The sequence below is a fragment of the Cornus florida genome, unplaced genomic scaffold (assembly GCF_030987335.1).
Source record: "Cornus florida cultivar Cherokee Brave unplaced genomic scaffold, ASM3098733v1 CherokeeBrave_3.0.0_Hap2_Chr02, whole genome shotgun sequence".
In the NCBI taxonomy this organism is placed as follows: Eukaryota; Viridiplantae; Streptophyta; class Magnoliopsida; order Cornales; family Cornaceae; genus Cornus; species Cornus florida.
The window spans coordinates 39,741,109-39,761,642 of NW_026775572.1; the positions used below are offsets into that span (position 1 = coordinate 39,741,109).

A 20,534-nucleotide genomic window follows, 5' to 3' on the forward strand; every position below is an offset into this window, starting at 1 on the left:
GAATATATTGTTGCCTTGTGTAATGATTTGCACACTTCGAGTTTAACATCTTTCATGCATAGCGTGTAACGAATCGCACACTGAAGATTCGACATTCATCATATCATATTAGTTGTGGATTTAGAGCATGTATTGTATAGGTTTCCAAATTTGGTTGTGCTTAGTAGATAGTTGATTATCTTGCATATTCCTGTTGATATATGTGTTGTTGCACAACTTGTTGATTTTGGAAACTTGGGGATGTCGTTGTTTGATTATGGCTAGGACGTGGTTCTAGTACGGGGGATAGTCCCTCTATATGGTCTAGTGCACACATAGAGAGGTTACCCATGGGCTAGTAACCCTAAAGTAACTATGTTGTCGGTCTGATCCGGCGTGACGTCCGAGTATCCACTTTGTTTGATTTCGCATTTCATTTTCAAGTTGATAACTAAATGATGTTGTAACTTGTTGTTTCTTATTTGTCGTTCCATTTTAAGTTACAGGATGTTAACTTTGCGAAATTATGCTTTATGCGTTGTATTGGAAGTTTCAATGTTGGTTAAATTGCATCGATATTGAAAATCTTGTTTTAACGTTCTAATAAAGCTTAGGATTGATCATATTGATTCATTTATAACATAGACGTTAGGTGGCATGAACCACTACTGTTATTTTGTGCTTTAGATTCTAAGTTGATGGCCTTGAGAACTTAAACCTTGTTGCATTGTATAACATGCTCTTTTGTTGTTGAATTGCATGGATAATTTCATTTTTGTTAACTTGTATTCAAATATGCTTTTGTCATGTTGTATGAATTACTCTAGACCTAGTTCAATTGTATTGAAAATGCAATTCATGTTAATCTATGCTTAAGCATTCTTCTTGTCGTGTTCTTTGGATTATCCCAACCATGATTCGTTTCATACACTTATGTATATCATGATTCTTGTTGCTTAGACTCTAAGGTAGCTTAGGATGCTCCCCGAGTCTCACTTGGACATAGACGTTAGGTGGCATGAGCCCCTTTAACATGTTTCACCTTAAGGTGATAAATTTGTAAAATGCTAGGTCGATGCATACTTATCTCCTACGAGTAGCTTTATGTTACTCACCCCTACAATACTGGGGCATATTTCAGGTACGAAAACTTGGTTCGTGAAGCCTAGCATTCCTTGGATGTCGAGTAGCTTTCAAGTTTCTATTTCATGCAAATGTTAGCATGAAATGTCATTTTGTAGACTTATATGTCAAAATATGTATGTTTGATTCCATGTATGTAATGTGTACTTAAGTACACTCCTTTCAATGTATTTGATATGTATGAGATGAGGCCGGAGACCAATGACATGTATATTGTATTCTATGTAACTTTTTAACTTCATGAAATGTTATGAAAAACTTGAAAAATCGCAAGTCATTGCTTCACCACGATTGCATCGGGTGTGGGAATTCCATTTTCATTCTTTTATAGGGTCTTATTAATCTTGTATGAAGTGTGGCCAAGGGCCAAACGGTCATTTGATCCCGTTTTTCATTTTTGGATTCCATGTTTTCCATTCCAAGTCTATTTTTGCCTTTTTGCCCGTTGGGGGGTCGGATTTTGCATCGGTTATATTTTTAAGCCATGGACCATTGTAGTGCATCTAAATAGGTAAGTTACGTTTGCGTGCATAGTCGTTTCCGGGCAAAACCTCATCGTTTGTGTTTTGAGCCTCTTGTGAATTCATTTCGTATTTTTTTGCATATTCTAATCTAGGGGCATTATGGACCTTTCACCTCAGTTTTATTTTCTTCTTTCGACATAGTCGCTTAGAAAACATGATTTTAGGGGGGGTTTCTTCTTCGTGTTTTTCCAGAAAATGTCGTCTTGGTACTGGAAATCCCTCTTGAAGTTTCAGCTTCCAATTTTGATTTAGCAGCTTTATGACCCTCTTGCTCAGTTCTAATCTAGGGGCATTTTCGGGATTTCACAGTGAGTTTTTTTCGATTCTGTCCATGCTGTCGGGTAGAAAACTCAATTTTAGGCGGGGTTTCTTCTTCGTGTTTTTCCAGAAAAACTCGTCTTGACCTCCGTTTCAAGCCTCAGTTCTGGGCAGATCAAAAAAAACGTAGCAGCAGCCAAGGGCTGCCACCAGCCATGTCTTTGAGCGCTGGCATGCACGCCGGTGGGCTCGCGCATGGGCGCCGTGTGCGCCATGGCCCCTCGTCGGGCCTCCGCGACGTCAATTCTTCTTTTGGGCTTTTCTCCTTCGTCCGGACTCCGATTTAAGTGAATTTTTTTTTTAACTTGACTAATTTTTCGCTGTCTTTCCAACGGTATGCTCGGTTGCACCTGGTTCTTCCTGGATAATTACCATTTTACCCTTTTTGCTTTAAGTGCTCGTTTTTCTTCGTCATGCCGTTTCTCATTCGTTCGGACTCCGAATCATGCGATTCTTGAGTCCATCTTGATTAGTTTTTCGTTGTCCTTCCAACGGTGTGCTCGGTGGCACCCGAATCTATAGTTTTCAAAAATGACTATTTTGCCCCTGGGGGCTTATTTGTCATATTTTTGGTCTTTTGCTTCCGCGTCAGTTCTCATTGAGTTCTACGACCTCATGGAAGGTCATTTTGATTTCTTAGAGTCTTGTTTTCTGTTTTTGCTTCCGCATATCGGATCCATTATCGGGTCAATCTTCGGTTCATCACAGGACGCGCTGGCTTAAAAACCAAGGTCGTCACAGAGGAAATAGCTCGTTGCTGAGGGCATTATCGAGCTCGTTTTCCAGGTCTGCTAAGCGACGTTCCACCCAGCGTAGTTCTTTCTCCATCATCTGCATCTTCTTGATGACACGGGTCAACTTACCCATGATGGTATTCGGAAAGTTAGGATGGTTCATATCAAACTCATTATCAGTCTCAGCCGTGGTTGTTTGAGGTGGGGGGACTGGTGGTGGAGGAGATGGGTTAGTTTTCCTCTCCATCTTCGTTTTGGTTGTGGTTATACAAAGTATGGAGAGTTAGGTTTTATAGGGTTAAAATCTAACTACCATATCTCATCAATGATAAATGCATTGAGAGATGCATCAGAGAGAGAAGCATCAGAGAGGTTTGTGTGGCAAAAGGAAAGATGTAGCTACATTCTATTAATTGTTCGGCAAAACAAAGTGGAAATGATGCATTCTATTAGTTGTTCCACAAAACAGAGATGGTGTAAGTGATTTGTTGTTAAGATATATCAACACAACAAAGAATTCAATACAATACAGAAAAATATTTGTTTCTTCATTCTTCTTCTCTCTTCACTTAGAAATTATTTAGTTGTTTGAAACTACAGCCAACACTAATTACAAGTACATCAGTATATCTCTACTAGCAAGGGAAAGAAACCATCATTCTTAAAAAGGGGCAAAAAAAAAAAAAAATAACAAAAACAAAAACAAAAAAAAAAAAAAAAAAAAAAAAAAAAAAAAAAAAAACATGATTTCATAAAGACCATGTAAAAGAAACAAATTATTTTGTGAGAATTTATCGAAAATCTCACAGGAATTCAAAGAAAATAGGAAGAAGAAAAAAAAAATTCCAAACTCACCAAGAATATTGTGGCAAGACATCCTTCTCATCACAAGAAATGAAAAACATTGCATGTTGCCACCAATGCGAAGGTATCAACATTGTTTTTTGGTTCATGCATCGGGTGTGTGTGCCGATTAGATGATCTCATATATCAAATTCGTAATTTAGTTAAAACTTGTCAGATAGAGACATTTTTCGTAAGGGTGTAACTGTAGGACTTTTTGGTTACCCATCTTCTTATATTAAATTAAAATTTTAAAATATTATTAAAAATGTATATAAAAAATAAAAAAAAAATCTACACTTTTTTAAGGAATTATTACATATAAATGGTATTAGTGATCCATATTTATCATTTGATGGGTCAAAATCTCATAATTTCAAAAAAAAAAATGAAATTGACGAAAATATTGATGTGGACATAGAAAAATATTGTTTACCCTCACTGAGGTACCACTTTTTGGCACGTAGCTACCACTTTTGTTTTGTGCATCAGGTACCACTTTTGTTTTGGACATAGAGGTACCACTTTTTGTGCATCAGGTACCACTTTTTTTTGCAATCACTAGGGGTGCACAAAAGAACCGTGGAACTGGAACCGTGAGGACCGAAACCAAATTTCCAGTTCTCACAGTTTCGATTCCGGTTCCTAAAATGAGGAACAGTTTAGATTCGGTTTGGTTCTGGTTCTGGTTCCAGTCTCACGGTTCGGTTCCTGAACCGAACCGAACCGTAATATATATATATATATATATATAATTATATTTGTGGGCTGTGGACTATGGGCTATGGCCGACTGAGCCTTGTCTAGCCTGTAAGTTTCGAAGTGACCACATCCAATCATCCACGTATTCATTTCAGAATTCGGATTATCATATATTGGATAAAATATTAAAAATCAAAAGTCACAAAACTCTCAAAACCTAAACCTAAGTTTTAGGTTCACTACTTTACCTAACCTCTAAAACTCACTCGGTGGCTCCGCCTCCCCTCCTCTCCTCTCAGCCTCTCCTCTCAGCCTCTCGGCCCTCTCACTGGTCTTTATCTTCTCAGATCACAGACTCGCGACTCTCGATTCTCTTCTCAGCCTCTAATTTAGTGGATTCAGTTGGATCGGTCAGATCGGTCTCTGTCTCAGCCTCTGATTTAATTAAGTCAATTTTAGGAGGGTTTTCTATCGATTTTTGGCTAGGGAAGACTTGATCCAGTAAAATGAGGTCCGGAACACGGAGAGAGTGTTCGAGAAAATCGGTGAGAACGTCAGCATTTGTGACCAATGATCGGTGACTAAAGTCGATCGGAGATGGAGGCGGTGCTCGAAAATCGACAACATTTTATGGCAAGAGTGAGTTGAGGCAAAATTGCCATAATTGGAGACAGTAGTTAAGACGTGAGTGATGATGTTTAATTACTTGACTGTCTCAGCCTCTGATTCAATCACTTCTACTCAGATCTTCGCCTCTCCTCTCAGCCTCTCCTTACGGTCTAAGTTTGGTCAACGGTTCCACTGCTTACGGTTCTGGTTCCATTTTTTAGGAACCGTTCAGACCGATTCCGGTTTCGATTCCAGCAAGAACCGTACTGAACCGAACCATGTGCACCCCTAGCAATGACAAAAAGTGGTACCTGCATACACAAAAAGTGATACACATGCGTCTAAAAGTGGTACATCAGTGAAGGTAAACAATGTTTTTTCTTGTTTTCATTTTTTTGAAACTATAAGACTTTGACTCTTGTTTTCATTTTTTTGAAACTATGAGACTTTGACTCCATCAAATGATAAATACGAGTCATTAGCACCATTTATATGTAATAATCTCCAATTTTAATAATGGCATAGATATATTATTATATTATCACTAGCATGTGATTATTGTTACTAAGCCCTATTTTGCTCAAAATAACCTCAATTGTAGACTTGTTATCAAACTAATTTATAGTGGAATTAGAGCCCCACTTAAACTCCCCGGCTCAATTAAACTTTAAATTAGCCCGATTTAATCATAGAATTAAGTCACAATTGGAGGCCCAATTAGATCAAAGCCCAGGCCCTCGGTGGTCCGTTGTCCAGCCATCAAGACCGACCCACAGCTTGGGCTTAAGCTTTGCAAAGTTTCTAGGCCATTTAGATTTTTCTGCGTCAGAATATCCTTTTGTGAGCATCACTCCAAGAACATTAACTTTTTTTTGTAAATTTCAACCCATTTGGAAACATCAACCCTTTTGGTTATTCTTTATGTATATTGAGTGCGCCTTGCATGTCTCGTCCTTTGTATACACACCAATGACAATGCATCATTTCAAAAGTGTGACATGACGTGCCCAACTCGTATATTAGAGATCACATGAATCTAATAGGCGCCTCCATAAGCACAAAAACATATGGCATCACAATTCTCTGATGGTTCATTAATGCGTAGCTCTTGTACCTAGAAGCCGCAATTAGCACATTAAACTCTTCAAAAATAACGGTTCATAGAATGTGCAGACACGCTCATGCACAATATGCGCACTCGAGCTCAAGGTTTGCGACTATATTTTACAAAATGAGAATAATATTTAAAACTTTAGAGTGTCTATGCTTTAGGGCCAAAAGTTGAAATTGGTCTAATAAAATACTTAGAAAACCATTAATTTATGTCTTAAGGGCCAAGATAAAACGCAATTCACTAGTCTTTTACCCTTCATCAATGAAAGACTCCAGCCCATACTTGATGCCAATCTATTGAGATTTTGACTTAATTGTAGGTGCTTGGTGAATCCGATGCCTCCCAGCTGCTTTGGCTTGTTTAGCACCCATGTCTATTAACTATAAATGTGAGTCTAAGTTGGTTGTTTGCTTATACATACAACTTGCTTGAAATACACCGCCTAAACTCATCGTATCACATATATTATGGCAAATCAGCAAGCACCAGCTCGTCCATGGTTCCGATCAGCTTCTATGAATCGCCCCACAGCCCCAGCCCCAGCACCTTTAGCGCAGGCTCAACCACCTGCTCGCCAGCCAAGGCCACCATTTGTCCGACCCACACTTAGGCCGCCCCCAGTAGCTCAGCCTCAGGCACCTGCCCAACCTCCAGCACCACCTGTAGCTGCTGCACCTCCAGCTGCCATTGCTTTGCCATCACCACAACCTTCTCCTGTTGCTGCACCACCTCCTGCCACCACTTCTGTCCCGTCATCTCCAATCATCAAAGTTTCCGCTTCTTCATCTTCTTTGCCAACGTCTCCAGCACCAAAACCATCACCAAAATCCCCAGTTGTTCCTCCAGTTGCATCCTCCTCTTCAACACCACCATCTCCCAACAAAAAAGTACTTTCAGCTTCTTCATTGCCCACTTCTCCAGCCCACAAAGTAATGTCACCACCGGCACCACCTTCTTCTATCTCTGCTGCTGCCGCCACCACCACTGTCAATGCTCGTGCTGCCACACCAACATCCTCCCCAAAAATCATCAGCCCTTTGGCAAAAACCTCACCTCTATCCCCCAAGATGGAGCCTGTTTCTAGAAACCCAACATCTCCTCTGGTCCTTCCTCCTGCACAAATAAAGTTTGAAGGCAAACCCGAAACCAAGATTCCATCAAAATCCGAGCAGAAAACTATAATTATGCAAGAAACCTTTGAAGAACCTAAAGTGATCATTCCCAACACCTCCAATGATAACAAAGGTTTTTATAAGACGTATTCGGACTCCAAAGATTTTGGGGTGAGAGTTATAACATTTGCAGGTCAAAACAGAGGTGCTATTATGGAATTGGGCCATCGTGGTCTGCTCAGAGATGGTAAAAAATCAGAAAGAAATAGTAATGATGAAGGGATCAACGTAAAGATGGAGGACAAACCTGACAAACTGGTGTGGCCATTGAAGACTGCATTCATAAACAGCAACGTGCAGGGTGTGAACAATTCCATTCTCTTGGACAGTTCTTTCACTCACCGTGATCCTGGTGTCCACCTCTCTCTCTATGGTAAGGCCAACGGTGGCCGTGGAGCTCATCTCAAGGACCAAAATAATTAGAGAAAGAGAGAGTATGAATAAACTTTAGTTATAAAATTTTATGTAATGGCAATAAATATGAGTGATTGATGATAAAAGGGGCGTGGATTATGATTCCCCATTGTTGTATTTTCCACGCTAGTGGAGGTGACTGTAGAGGGGTCAGGTCTGTTTATGTTTGGCATGTATGAATGAATAGACAAGTAACGGAGTTAGTAACAAATGGGGCCCTTTGTATGTATAGTATTTGAGTAATAGTAGGATCACAAAAATTTGAAGTGCCAATAAATTCAATCTTTGTAGCAAACTATTAATAAACCAGCAACCACATATACGGAACCTGATCCTCTATTATGTCATTTCATCTTGTGCCGTTTTGTCATTAGATCGATCATGAAACAACTCACATTGCTTATGCACTACGACAACAGCTTTTATATAGTGCATTGCACCAGCAATCTAGACAATGCACATGACCAAGGCACAAGATCCCTTCCGTTGGAGGGGATCCGGATTCACAGATATGACACCAATAATAGAGAAGGGACATCAAAAACAATTCTTGAATGAGGTATTCAACTCCAGGGATGAATCTAAAAAGAAAACTTTATTGGTTCTACCTCCTATTTTTTTATGAAGAAAAATGAATCTTTTTATCGAAGTATCAGAAAACAAAAATGGGTCTGGATCTCCTGCAGGGATGATTTGGAAGATCCAAAACCAAAAATAGTGGTACTTGCAAGTAACAACATAATGGAGGCAGTCAATCAATATAGATTGATCCGAAATCTGATTCAAATCCAATATAGCATCTATGGGTACATAAGAAATGTATTAAATCGATTCTTTTTAATGAATGGATCCAATCGCAACTTTAAACATGAAATTCAAAGACTCTCAAGTCTCCAATTACAAAGCTATCTCTTTTTAGTTGTGAATTATTAAATTCTAAGCAAATATAATTTATTATTTCAATTATAAAAAAAAGTAAAAATGAAGTGCAAATGCTGAAAAATGGTGTCAATCATCATCCCACTTATATTAGTATATTAATATAATAATTCAATTAGTCAACTTTATTAACCATATAGTTAATGCCTGTATTCATTACAGTAAATCTTTAATGAAAACATAAAGTCACAAGGTTGACTATATCAGTATTTTAGATCATTCACAAAACAACCCAACCACACCTGAACAATAAGGATCCAATTTCATTCTTGCATGAAGTGTGGTAGAAAGGGGCCATGAGCCCTTCAAACGAAGGGCTCGAGCCATTGAGGGGTTCTGAGGGACTCTCAACAGATTAGCTGAAGGGAAATCAGACACTAAATCTACTAGCCAAGGAAGTAAGCCTCAATTGAGTGACAATGTCCCTGACCCTGCAAAATTCCAGACAAACAAATTTGGGTCCCTCTTCAATGGAAATATATTGCCTTAGCTTTGTTGGCTGGAAAGAGGTGTCATTCGAGACACTTAAACTTGTATACGGTAAATTAAACACTTATTGAGGTCAACAAACAATGCCTCCTAAAGACTCAACCGCCAAAGCCTTCAGAGCTTAAAACATGTCAATACAAACAGGATGGCTTTTGCTGCATTAACATTAAAAACTAAATTAGAAATAATAATATCAACTACAATAGTAACATCAGCAGCAGTAACAATAATGACAAATTAATAATACATCAGGTTATTATTTACAAGTGCTCTAAAATGTAGAAATTGGTATAAACTTGATCCAGTGAAGAAGGGCCAATTTTTGAAGATCTTACCCTAAAGTACTTCCTTGTTCTAAAAGATAAAATACAGCATCAGCCTTAGAGTCTGTCCCATGTGACAAAAGGAAATGGTCATTTTTTTTATTTTTTGACGAGTACAGAAGGAAATGGTCACTGGTCAATGCACGTGTCAAATATATATCCAACGTGTCTACCAAGCGGTCAGAATGATCCCTAACCATGTTTCGTCGAAGTAGACAGACAATAACTTTATACAAAAACATGAATAGATATAAGGGTTCAATAGTGATGGGATTCTAACATCCAAATAAAGAAATTTGAGAGTCATAATTGGATGTCTTTTTCCAAATTTTCATTGGTCTTGACGTTTGATACAGATGAGACAAGACACAATGAACAAAAGAAAAATTATTACTGTGGCACCATGCTCGTATAGTCTGAAAGGAGTATACAGTAACAGACTATGTATTTTGGTGCTCAAAATCCTTTATTTTCTTTCATAATTTAGTGAAGACAAGATTAAGATGCAATTAACAAAACACTGGGACCAGTAATCGATGCAGTAAATTAGTATTTCTTCAAACAAACAAATTTGGGTCCCTCCTCAATGGAAATATATTGCCTTAGCTTTGTTGGCTGGAAAGAGGTGTCATTCAAGACACTTAAACTTGTATACGGTAAATTAAACACTAATCGAGCTCAACAAACAATGCCTCCTAAAGATTCAACCCCCAAAGCCTTCAAGGTTATCACAAAAACTCATTCTCAAAGCTTAAAACATGTCAACACAAACAGGATGGATTTTGCTGCATTAACATTAAAAACTAAATTAGAAATAATAATATCGACAACAATAGTAACATCAGCAGCAGTAACAATAATAACAAATTAATGATACATCAGGTTATTATTTACGAGTGCTAAAAAATGTAAAAAATTGGTATAAACTTGATCCAGTGAAGAAGGGCCTATTTTTTAAGATCTTACCTAAAAGTACTTCCTTGTTCTAAAAGATAAAATACAGTGGCAGCCTTAGAGTCTGTCCCATGTGACAAAAGGAAATGGTCCTTTTTTTTTTTTTTTTTGACAAGTACAAAAGGAAATGGTCACTGGTCGATGCACATGTCAAATATATATCCAACATGTCTATTAAGCGGTCAGAATGATCCCTAACCATGTCTCGTTGAAGTAGACAGACAATAACTTTATACAAAAACATGAATAGATAAAAGGGATCAATATTGATGGGATTCTAACATCCTAGTTAAGAAATTTGAGAGTCATAATTGGATGTCCTTTTCCAAATTTTCATTGGTCTTGACGTTTGATACAGATGAGACAAGACACGATGAACAAAAGAAAAATTATTTCTGTGGCACCGTGCTCGTATAGTCTGAAAGGAGTATACAGTAACAGACTATGCATGTTGGTGCTCAAAATCCTTTCTTCATAACTTAGTGAAGACAAGATTAAGATGCAATTAACAAAACACTGGGACCAGTAATCCATGCAGCAAATTAGTATTTCTTGTATCAGGAACCAGAAAACTGTAAAATGCACCAACACAACAAATGACATGGGGAACACTTACTTGATACGTATTCAAAAGTATCCGACAGTACAATAATATAAAATAAGATTATAGATCCTTAGAGCATGGCTAGGATTTCAGATACATCCTCTTGAGTTACATGCAAAGAGTTCTACCCCACACACGAAGTACAAGAACTATTTCATGGAATCCTGAGAGAGTTGTAAAATAAGCATCCAGAAAGGGACTTGATACCTAAAGAATATAATGTGCAACAATGCCTACAAAGTTGTACCATCTTACCTAAAGAATACAATGTGCAACAATGCCTAGAAAGTTGTACCATCTAGCAAAGCAATCAGAGAACTTTGAAGGCTACTGTAACGCAGATTCCACACTGGAATTCGGATTAATATATTTCATCATTTCGCTTTGCTTCTTGCAGGGTACTCCATAACGCCACAAGGCAAGAAAGTATTCTGATTATACCTAAAACTTCAAGACTTACGAACATATAAGCAAGGCACTAAGAAATTATATGATGATGATACAAACCTAAAAGGACTCCACTACTGGCAGTTTGAAACAAAGTGTCGGAATAATAAATATGATATATATCACAATCTCATATGACATCAGAATCAAAACTGGGAGCCTTTAACAACACCCTGGTGAGTTAGTCTAGAGGCAATGAAATCCCCAAGGCCTCAAGACAAACACAAATCCAAAGCCCTGTGCTCTTATAGCATGAAATAGCATTACATAACAACACACCACAAATCTGTTGTTTCTCATACCATCATACCCACAGTGGCCTAAACATCAAATTTGAATCACTACATAGACAGGAATATCTGAAAAAAATAAGTAGCAATTAACGATAGAACTCTTTGCATCAATTATACCAGTCAATCTGTAGGAGGCTATTGACCAGCTGGCGCATTCAGCACAGAAGATCACTAAGATACATTTGACCAGTAACACTCACAAAACATGCGTTAAAGCAATTAGGGTCATGCATACTCCATTTGCACACTTTATTGACCAAAGCACCTTTTGGTGCCCTTGACGCTATAAAGCACATTTGACCTCAACTGGCCAAAAGTGAAAGGTGTGTGTGTGTGTGTGTGTGTGTGTGTATAAGAACAAAACTATATCACTCACCCAGTCACTTGTGAAATGAGCTTTGGAAAATGTCTTGAAACCAATTGGGTAGTTGCATAGCAAAATGGCAACATCAATATGAAGCAATCATAGAACTTTGAAGACCATTTATACACACACATATTCTACACCGAACTTCGGCTTAAAAGAACTTCATCACTTCACAAAACCCAAAACAAAAGGACTCTGATTCGGACTCTCAATGCTTAAAATAAGGTCATAGAGACCAATTTAGCTGAAGAAACAAGAAATTTTTCGATCATTTGAGAGAGGCAAACTCAAACTATGTTTGGCAACACAAACCTGAACAAAGAAGTTTGAATCGGTGAACAGTTTGTAAATGTTGGTGCCAAAAACAAATGTTAATTTAGCACCCAAGTTCCCTTTTCTCGATATTTCCTTGCAACTGAACTTAAAGAAGCAAGGGGCTATCTGGTGCTCCACATTTTTCTACCTAAGTCAAGCAATATCGTAATGACAATGTAAATATATAGATATATATGTATGCATACGAGAAAGAACCCTAGTTCGTTACCAATACCAACAACACAGTTTCAGATGAGGAAAGCTAATCAGTGACAAGCCACTGTGATTGCGCAGTCCCTACCCTTCGTGGCTGACACGTGTTGCCTTGGGTGACTTTTGTTTTCTGGGATTGCTCCCCTCTTGAGGGCTTCTTTTAAATTCTTTCTTACTTATCAAAAAAAAAAAAATTACTTGTACTTTTTGTTGATTAACTCATATAAGATACACGTGGATCAAAAAATTGTAAGAAAATGAAAATTTGAATACATCTTAAGTTCTTTATATAATTTTTTTCCCCCAATAACTTTGTGCTTGCCAATTTTTTTTTTTTTTTTTTGAAATATACACACACAGATATATATATATATATATATATATATATATATATATATATATAAATCGAATGAAAAATCAAATTTTGAAATATATATATATATAGAGAGAGAGAGAGAGATGATTATCCTATGTATTATATAACATAAGACTGCATGGTAAATTTTATTCTCTAATACTAAAAATTGTGCATTTACGTTTATGTAAAATATATATTAAATAGGTTAATAGTTTGATTCAATTTTACCTCAACTCGGAAGCAAACCATTATCAACCATTCTTTAATTTTAGAACCGAAACCGAACCATTCTATCATAGAATTGAACCAAACCACATGGTTTGGTCTGATCCGGTTTATCAATTCTAATATTTTTGTGCACTCCTAATAATGTAACTTGTCCGCCTCTTCGCTCTAATATTAGTGGTTCGGGTTTGGAACAAGTTGTCCCATCGGGGGAACATTCGATAAAACGAAGTTAGGCAGGAATAATGGATCCGAGAGGGGAAAAACAATATTCCCCTTAGGATCTGCTTATAAACAAAACCAGCCAGACCTGTCAACCGGCTGCAAAACCAACCAAAATGGTCCAGGTCCCAATTTATAAAGCACATCAATATATCATATAAACAGGTAAAACGACCCGTACCCGCCCCAATGACCCCTCTCTCTCGCTAAAGATTATAACTTTTGGATTTGAAACCCCAAACAAAAGGCCGCTGATGTTTGGACCGAATTCGGAATCAGTTCTGGCAGATCCCACCCAAAGAATGACCTGGATTGTTAAATGCTAATAAGATACATGATTTTTTCCTTTTCTGTTGTTTTTTTAAGAAAATGATACTTAAACCGAAACTCCTGACCTATTTCTTAAGGATACATGTCTTCAACCAAAATCACGATGTTTTTTCAGTCTCAACAGTTTTAACCAAACAAAGTTTCCAGTAAAATCAATGTAAGGGCCAGAAAAGCAAAGCAAAGCAAAGAACAGAATAGAAAATGAAATGGAAAATTTATGGAAACAAAACAGTCTGTGCATCAAAACTCTATCCACCGTCTCTAGGAATACACAAGCAATCCCTTTGGAGTTTTCTATACAAACTATAGTATAATAGTAGAATAGCATCATTTCGAACGTATAGGGTTTGGATGTTACATCTACCTGATTTGGAGTAAAACCCTAGCCGCCGATTCCTTTCAACTATCCGTTCCCGACCAGTTTTCCGTCGATCCTGTTTATCTTCCTCCGTTTATACGACGTTCACCCGATTAGTAGCAGTTGGCCACCCAAAAAGCCTCTGCATTGTTGATAATATAGCCAAAAGAAAGAGGGAGGAAACAGCCCCTCATTGGAAACAAACCCTAAAAGAAGACCGAGATGTTTACAGCTGTTAGTTCATCAGAGGTGTCGGTTGAGGAGGAGGCTATGAAGGGTGTTAGAAAGAGCTAGGTTAAATAGACCATCTCGATGTGATACTATATATTAGTGATTTATTTGTAAAAAAATTTACGACTCTTTACCGAGAGAGCGCATTACTTGTTCAAAATTAGGATCTATATATATGTTTTGTATTTAATTCATAAATGATAAGGAAAACTTATTTTTCAACATTAAGTACAGTAATTTTTTTTAATAAAAAAAGTTCATGAAATTCTTCATCTATAAACCAAAAAAAGATAAAAAATTAATACTCACCATCTAATTTTATTATAAATAAAGATACAATTGTGACTGTCCGCTCCAACACATATATTGGGCTAGAGCACACATGATTTTGTGATTGAGTTTTATACGAATGGGGCTAGAACCATTTGGAAATATCATCGAAGTATTTCCCCTCTTCAAAACCTGTCAATGTAGGAATGTGCGCATTTAGCTCATTTTAATGTGGTAGTCTGATATTGCTTCTGGCATCCGCCTACAAAATCATCATAATTACTCTCTTAGGTTTTAGACGTCCTCATTAATCACACTTCCGACTATCATGTACATGGAGCCAAAAATTTGATTCTAAGGGCACATTAACACATGATAAAATAATTTATTTTTTTGTAAAAAAAAAAAATGAAAAAACTTTGAAAGAAAAAAAAATATCCATCAGGTTGCCCTTTGCCTTGTACATTTTCCTATACATAAATACAATACAGTGCTTAACCATTCCGAAAAAAATAAATATAAAAATAAAATAAATAAAATAAAATAAAACCCTTAACCGAGCATTCTAGTTGAAATGTTAGGCTTAATTATCTCAACTGTGCGATTATTATTTTCCTAAAAACAATAATCTTCAAGAAAATACACATTCAATTAGGTTGCCCTTTATCTACCATTCCCTCTGCTTCAAATTTCCACAAGCAGATGCATCTTTTGGTGATATATGCACCGGATTCAAATCATTTATAACTGACGTTTAGAACCATATTGAACCATCTTTTGGTGATATATATCCACAGTCACATACAGAAAAAGTTGTCCATTCTACAATAATGCTCTCACACAAAGGTAACACAAATGGTCAAAATTGTAATTTTCTTTTCCTTTCGCCAAGTGAAAGTTCCATTGGTTTTGCAATCAGGTTCTGTGATATTGTATTTCAGTGTCAAATTGCTACCCAATGAAGAAATCTTTCACGAACATTGAGTGAAAAAAAGAATATGAAACATGTCATAAGAAATATTGACTTAAAAAAAGAGTAAATATTGCATTTGTCAAATTTTATATTTGGTTAACTTTTTTGTGTTTTCAGTTTTGCTAAACAACTACAATTAATGTAAGATTATTTATTTAATTGTGGCCCACATGATTTGGACATGTGACATATTATTTGGTGGGTAAGTAAATAGATATCAATTAATATTATTTATTTTTGGTCAACTTATAATTACCTTTTTGGTAATTACTTATTGGAGAAGTGTTTTCCTTTCTTATTCCTTACTTTGATGGAAAGTAGATTATGTTACTCTAAGAAAAACTGGTCCTCTCTCTGCCTTTATAAAAGTGCATATACTCCATCAATTATGTACAATTAATGATACAACACGTAAAAGTTTTATGTGTGCAAGAGGCCAAGAGAGAGAAACCAGTTTCCACTTTGCCTGTTGATCAGAGTTGCAGATTAGTTCGTGGCCAAAGGATCTGGACGTTGGATTTAATCTCAACAAGAATTGATATCGTGAATCGAGATATTTATATCTAACTAGTATTTATTTATGCATTATAGATATGTGAAAATCATGAAGTTCTAAGATATGGGATTCATGTAAATTTGTGATTAATGGCTTAACACGAATTATTATAGTTTACATGTGGTATCAGAGCTAACGGTTTAGGAACTCATTATTTTTCATTAAAGCTGCATAAATAATATGTATAAATTTAAAATTAAATGATTGTATAATCCATTCTTTTAGAATTGTATGTTTAGATTATTCAGTTGTGAAAGGATTACAAAGACTCGTTATTATTATTATTTAAAAATTAATAAATACATAAAGTTAAAGTATTTATTTATTTTATTAAAGAGGTTTAAATTATTGTTATAAGTATTTGTCCAATGATTTGAAGATTCTGATTTTAATTTAAAATAAATTAAAATTAAAGTTATTGAATACATAAAATATATGTATTTATTTATTTATTTTAGGAATTTGAATTTCTAGAATAATTTGTGAGTTTAGAAATTTAATCTAATAAATTAGACATGCAAATAACTTGTTGTTTCGTACCCAAACATACATACATATTGTAGAATCAATTTTAAATTGATTCAATTATGATCTTTAAGTCCGAAAATAAAATAATATATTTTATTGTGTATATAAAATAAAAAGATATTTTCTATGAAATTTCGGACTATTAAGTTTTTGAGATCGAAGTTGCTTAAACTTTAATCGACAATTATGAATATGTGTGTATAATATTAAATGGGTAAATTAATAAATAATTAATTACTAATTAATTTAATATTCATATTATGTGTGGGTTAGTAGCTACCAAAGTGGCCTAACTATAATGGTCGATGAATATTAATTTTAGTAGTAAATATAACTTAATGATGACTTAATTACTGTTTAATTTAATATTCATATTTGTGAAGATTGGTAGCTACTAAAGTAGCCCAATCATAATGATTGATGAATATTAATTTTTGTAATAGACATAATTAATCATAAATTAGTTACTATCTAATTTAATATTCATATTATGTAAAGGTTGGTAGCTACCAAAGTGGCCTAACCATAATAGTTGATGAATATTAATTTTAATAGTAAACATAATTGCAATATTTCATGAATTATGATGCTTATAATTTTTTGTGATATTCATGAATATTGATTTTATTTAATTATGATAAATAATTCCTCAAAGGGAATTGATTTTCAAGTGATTAAATAAAAATTAAAGGGTCGTATGTATTTTTTTTTTTTTAATTAGGTAAATATAGGATATCCAAAGGTAACTTATTTGTTTAATTAAATAATGCATCACCAATAAATGTATACATATAAATACATGTAAGCATCATTATTAGTATTTTATAGTTGCCACCCAAAGGGGTACTATAGTTATATATTGTATTTATATTTTTAAGTTATACATACGTATTGTTAACTCAAAGCATTATTGTTGTTAAGATTTTATCTTATTATATTTGTTTTATTACATCACTTAATACGCATGCTACATCTGTTCTGATTCTCAATATGACTAACTTCTCATAATGAAATGAGTAAGTTGAGTTCAAAATTTAGATGTGTTAAATCTTAATTTAATATTTTAAATTGAGAAACTTACTGTTATTACTGATAAAAACAGTGAGGAAGAAAAGATTCTCCATAAAGCTTGGGAGAGATCGAACAGATTAAGTATTATGGTTATGCGAATAATTGTTCCTCATAGTGATAGTGCTAAGGAATATTTGATTATAAGAATGTTTTCGTGTTGTAGATAAATATCTAAAACGAAAATTATTAATTGATATAACTACCATGTATGTGTATGTTCTTAGGATGACTAATGTTGCTACCAAATTGAGAACCTTATGGATAATTGTGGAAAAGAATTTTCTTATTCAATTTATTCTCAATTTATTGTCTATTCAGTATGGGTCATTTCGAATTAGCACTATTAAGACAAGTGGAAAGTGATTTAATTGACCATTATGTTAATTTACGAGGAGACAAAACTTAAGTAGCAAGGTAATCATTATGTTCATCTGATGATTCAAGAAGTTAGAAAAAAATTTGGAAATAAGTCAAAAAAGGCAATAAGTGAGCAACACCCAAAATTAAAAAATTTAGGTCAATCTACTAAAAGAAAGTAATGTAATAATGAAAAAGTGTCATTAATGTATTGAACACTTTTAGAAATATTACATGACATATATATAAAGAATGATTCGAAAAAAAAAAGTACGCTTTTGGCTTTTGTATATTGCGAATTACTTGTTGAAATTCTTTTTAATACATGATAGGTTGACTTAAGTACTAATATTTATGTTTCTAATAGATGCAAGAATTTTTTATGACCTAAACCACAAATTCAAATAAGAATTTCTTATTTATGATAATTGGGAAAAAGTTTTGTTGAAACCATTGTGACACTATGTTTAATGTTAGACAATGGATTTTATTTAAATTATTTTAAATTTTTTATGTTTATTCAATTTCCCAAAATTTGATTTTATTTCAAAAACTTTATGTTAATGGTTTTTCATTTAAATTTGGTAATGATATTTATTTAAGAAATTATAATTTGTGAGTTATGGTATTATTGTTGATGATTTCTGTAAATTCAAATTTGATGGTTTATTTATTAAAATCCTTTTGATCTTGTATCATAATGTTAGAATTAAGCGTAACTCAATTAATAGAAAATTTATCTTTGGCATAAAAGACTAGGTCAATATCTAGTAAAAAGTTAGGAAAATTAGTAAAAGATGTGATTCTTCTAAATCTAAACTTTATTGATTTTGATGTGTGTGTAGATTGTATTAAAGGTAAACAAATCAAACACACAAAGAAATGAGCCACAATAAGTAAATAGCTTCTTGAAATTATTCATACAGATATTTGTAGACCTTTTAACGTTCCATTTTTTGGAGGAGAAAAGTATTTTATCGCCTTTATAGTTGATTTTTCACGTTGTGGATATATTTATTTGTTGAATGAAAAATCTCAAATAGTGGGTACTCTTGAAGTATACATAAATGAGATTGAAAAACAACTAGATAGAAAGTGAAAATCATAAGGTCATATAGAGGTGGTGAATATTATGTAAAGTATGATGAAACAGGTTAATACTCTAACCGTTTGTTAAACTCCTTGAAATGTATGCCATTTGTGTTCAATACACTTTGTTATATATGCCACAGTAGAAGCGAGTAGCTGTAAGGCGTAATCGTACTCTTATGGAATTGGTTAGGAGTATGTTAAGTAATTCCTCGTTACCCATAATGTTGTGGATATTAAGTAATTTAAAGGGTATAAGTTTTACTATCCGAAACATAGTACGATAATTATTGAAACCGGTAATGTCAGATTCATTAAGAATGGTGAAATTAGTGGGAGTGATAAAAATAAGAATTTGATCATTTCAGAAGTTATGGTACAAATATCTTTATCCATAACTTATAAGGAAATAATTGTTCCTTCAGTTGTTGAACCGTATAACAACGAAGAATAATTGAATGATCAACAACTCTATAATGATATTGTCACCAATAAATAGATTGTAGAAGAATCATAAGGAATAACATTAAGACGATCTCAAAGAGAAAGGAAATTTGTTATTCTGGATGACTATGTGATATATCTGCAAGAATCTGATTTTGATATATAGTGAGATATATACGGATCCGGTTACATATTCACAAGTCATTAATAGTAATGATTTTACTAAATGGATTAGTGTCATGAATTAAGAGATTATAAAGAAACCTTCTCTTTAGTATTTAAGAAGGAATCTTTTAAAATATCATGACATTAGTAACTTATTATGATTTAGAGTTACATCAAATGGATGTGAATACAATTTTTATGAATAGGAGTTTATAAGAGGAAGTCCATATGAAACAACTTGAAGACTTCATATTAGAGGGTAAAGAATTCATGGTCCGTAAACTTAAGACGTCAATATATAGATTTAAACAAGCTTCCTAACAATGGTATATTAAGTTTAATGATACCATTATTTCTTTTGGTTTTAAGAAAAACACTGTTGATCAGTGTATATACTAGAAGGTTGGTAGGAGTAAGTTTATATTTCTGATTCTATATATTGATGATATTTTATTTGTTAGTAGTGATCTTAGTTTATTATATGAAACTAAAAGTTATCTCTAAGAACCTTGAAATGAAATATATGGATGAAGCATCCTATGTGATAGGAATAGAAATATTTCATTATAGATCACATTGATTTGTTTTTAGAATTGTCTCATAAAGCATATATTAAAAGAGTTCTAGAAGATTTGATTGGAGGAACAATATTATGAAAAAGTGCAAAGTAATTTATGATTACTTTGTCTATTATGAAATTTTAATTTGTAGCATGTTTTGAGGCTATAATTTATGGTTGCAGAATTTATTTCAGGACTTGGAGTTATGGGTACCGTTTTCAGATTGCTGAAAATTTATGCTGCAATTGTTGATCTTCTTGTATGAAAAACGATAGGTATTCTAAAGTTGAAATACTTTATC

At 34.3% G+C, this 20,534-nt stretch overlaps 1 protein-coding gene and 2 non-coding genes across 4 annotated transcripts; all 3 read right to left on the reverse strand.

Moving 5' to 3' along the window:
* Positions 1-6,454: 6,454 nt before the first annotated feature.
* LOC132294741 (uncharacterized) lies at positions 6,455-14,297 on the reverse strand. 2 transcript variants are annotated; one of them, XM_059792712.1, is made up of 3 exons: positions 13,996-14,297; positions 7,386-7,540; positions 6,455-7,079 (listed from the first exon to the last, which is right to left on the reverse strand). In XM_059792712.1, the coding sequence occupies exons 2-3, from the start codon at positions 7,453-7,455 to the stop codon at positions 6,598-6,600; spliced, it is 552 nt and encodes a 183-aa protein (XP_059648695.1). In that variant the 5' UTR covers positions 7,456-7,540; positions 13,996-14,297; the 3' UTR covers positions 6,455-6,597. The 2 variants fall into 2 exon arrangements, with proteins under 2 accessions (XP_059648695.1, XP_059648694.1); XM_059792711.1 differs by having other exon boundaries at positions 7,386-9,135.
* LOC132298099 (small nucleolar RNA R160) lies at positions 11,167-11,245 on the reverse strand. Its single transcript, XR_009479524.1, has one exon. It is a non-coding gene; the product is annotated as a small nucleolar RNA R160 (small nucleolar RNA).
* Positions 12,060-12,143, reverse strand: LOC132298103 (small nucleolar RNA R160). Its single transcript, XR_009479528.1, has one exon. It is a non-coding gene; the product is annotated as a small nucleolar RNA R160 (small nucleolar RNA).
* Positions 14,298-20,534: the final 6,237 nt, after the last annotated feature.

Bases quoted from the DNA above. Each gene is read 5' to 3' on its own strand.
- LOC132294741 (XM_059792712.1), bottom strand. From the start codon at position 7,455: ATGGAATTGTTCACACCCTGCACGTTGCTGTTTATGAATGCAGTCTTC. The intron at 7,080-7,385 runs GTTTGTCCTCCA...TTATTTGTGCAG, and splicing joins TGGCCACACCAGTTTGTCAG to GAGGAAGGACCAGAGGAGAT.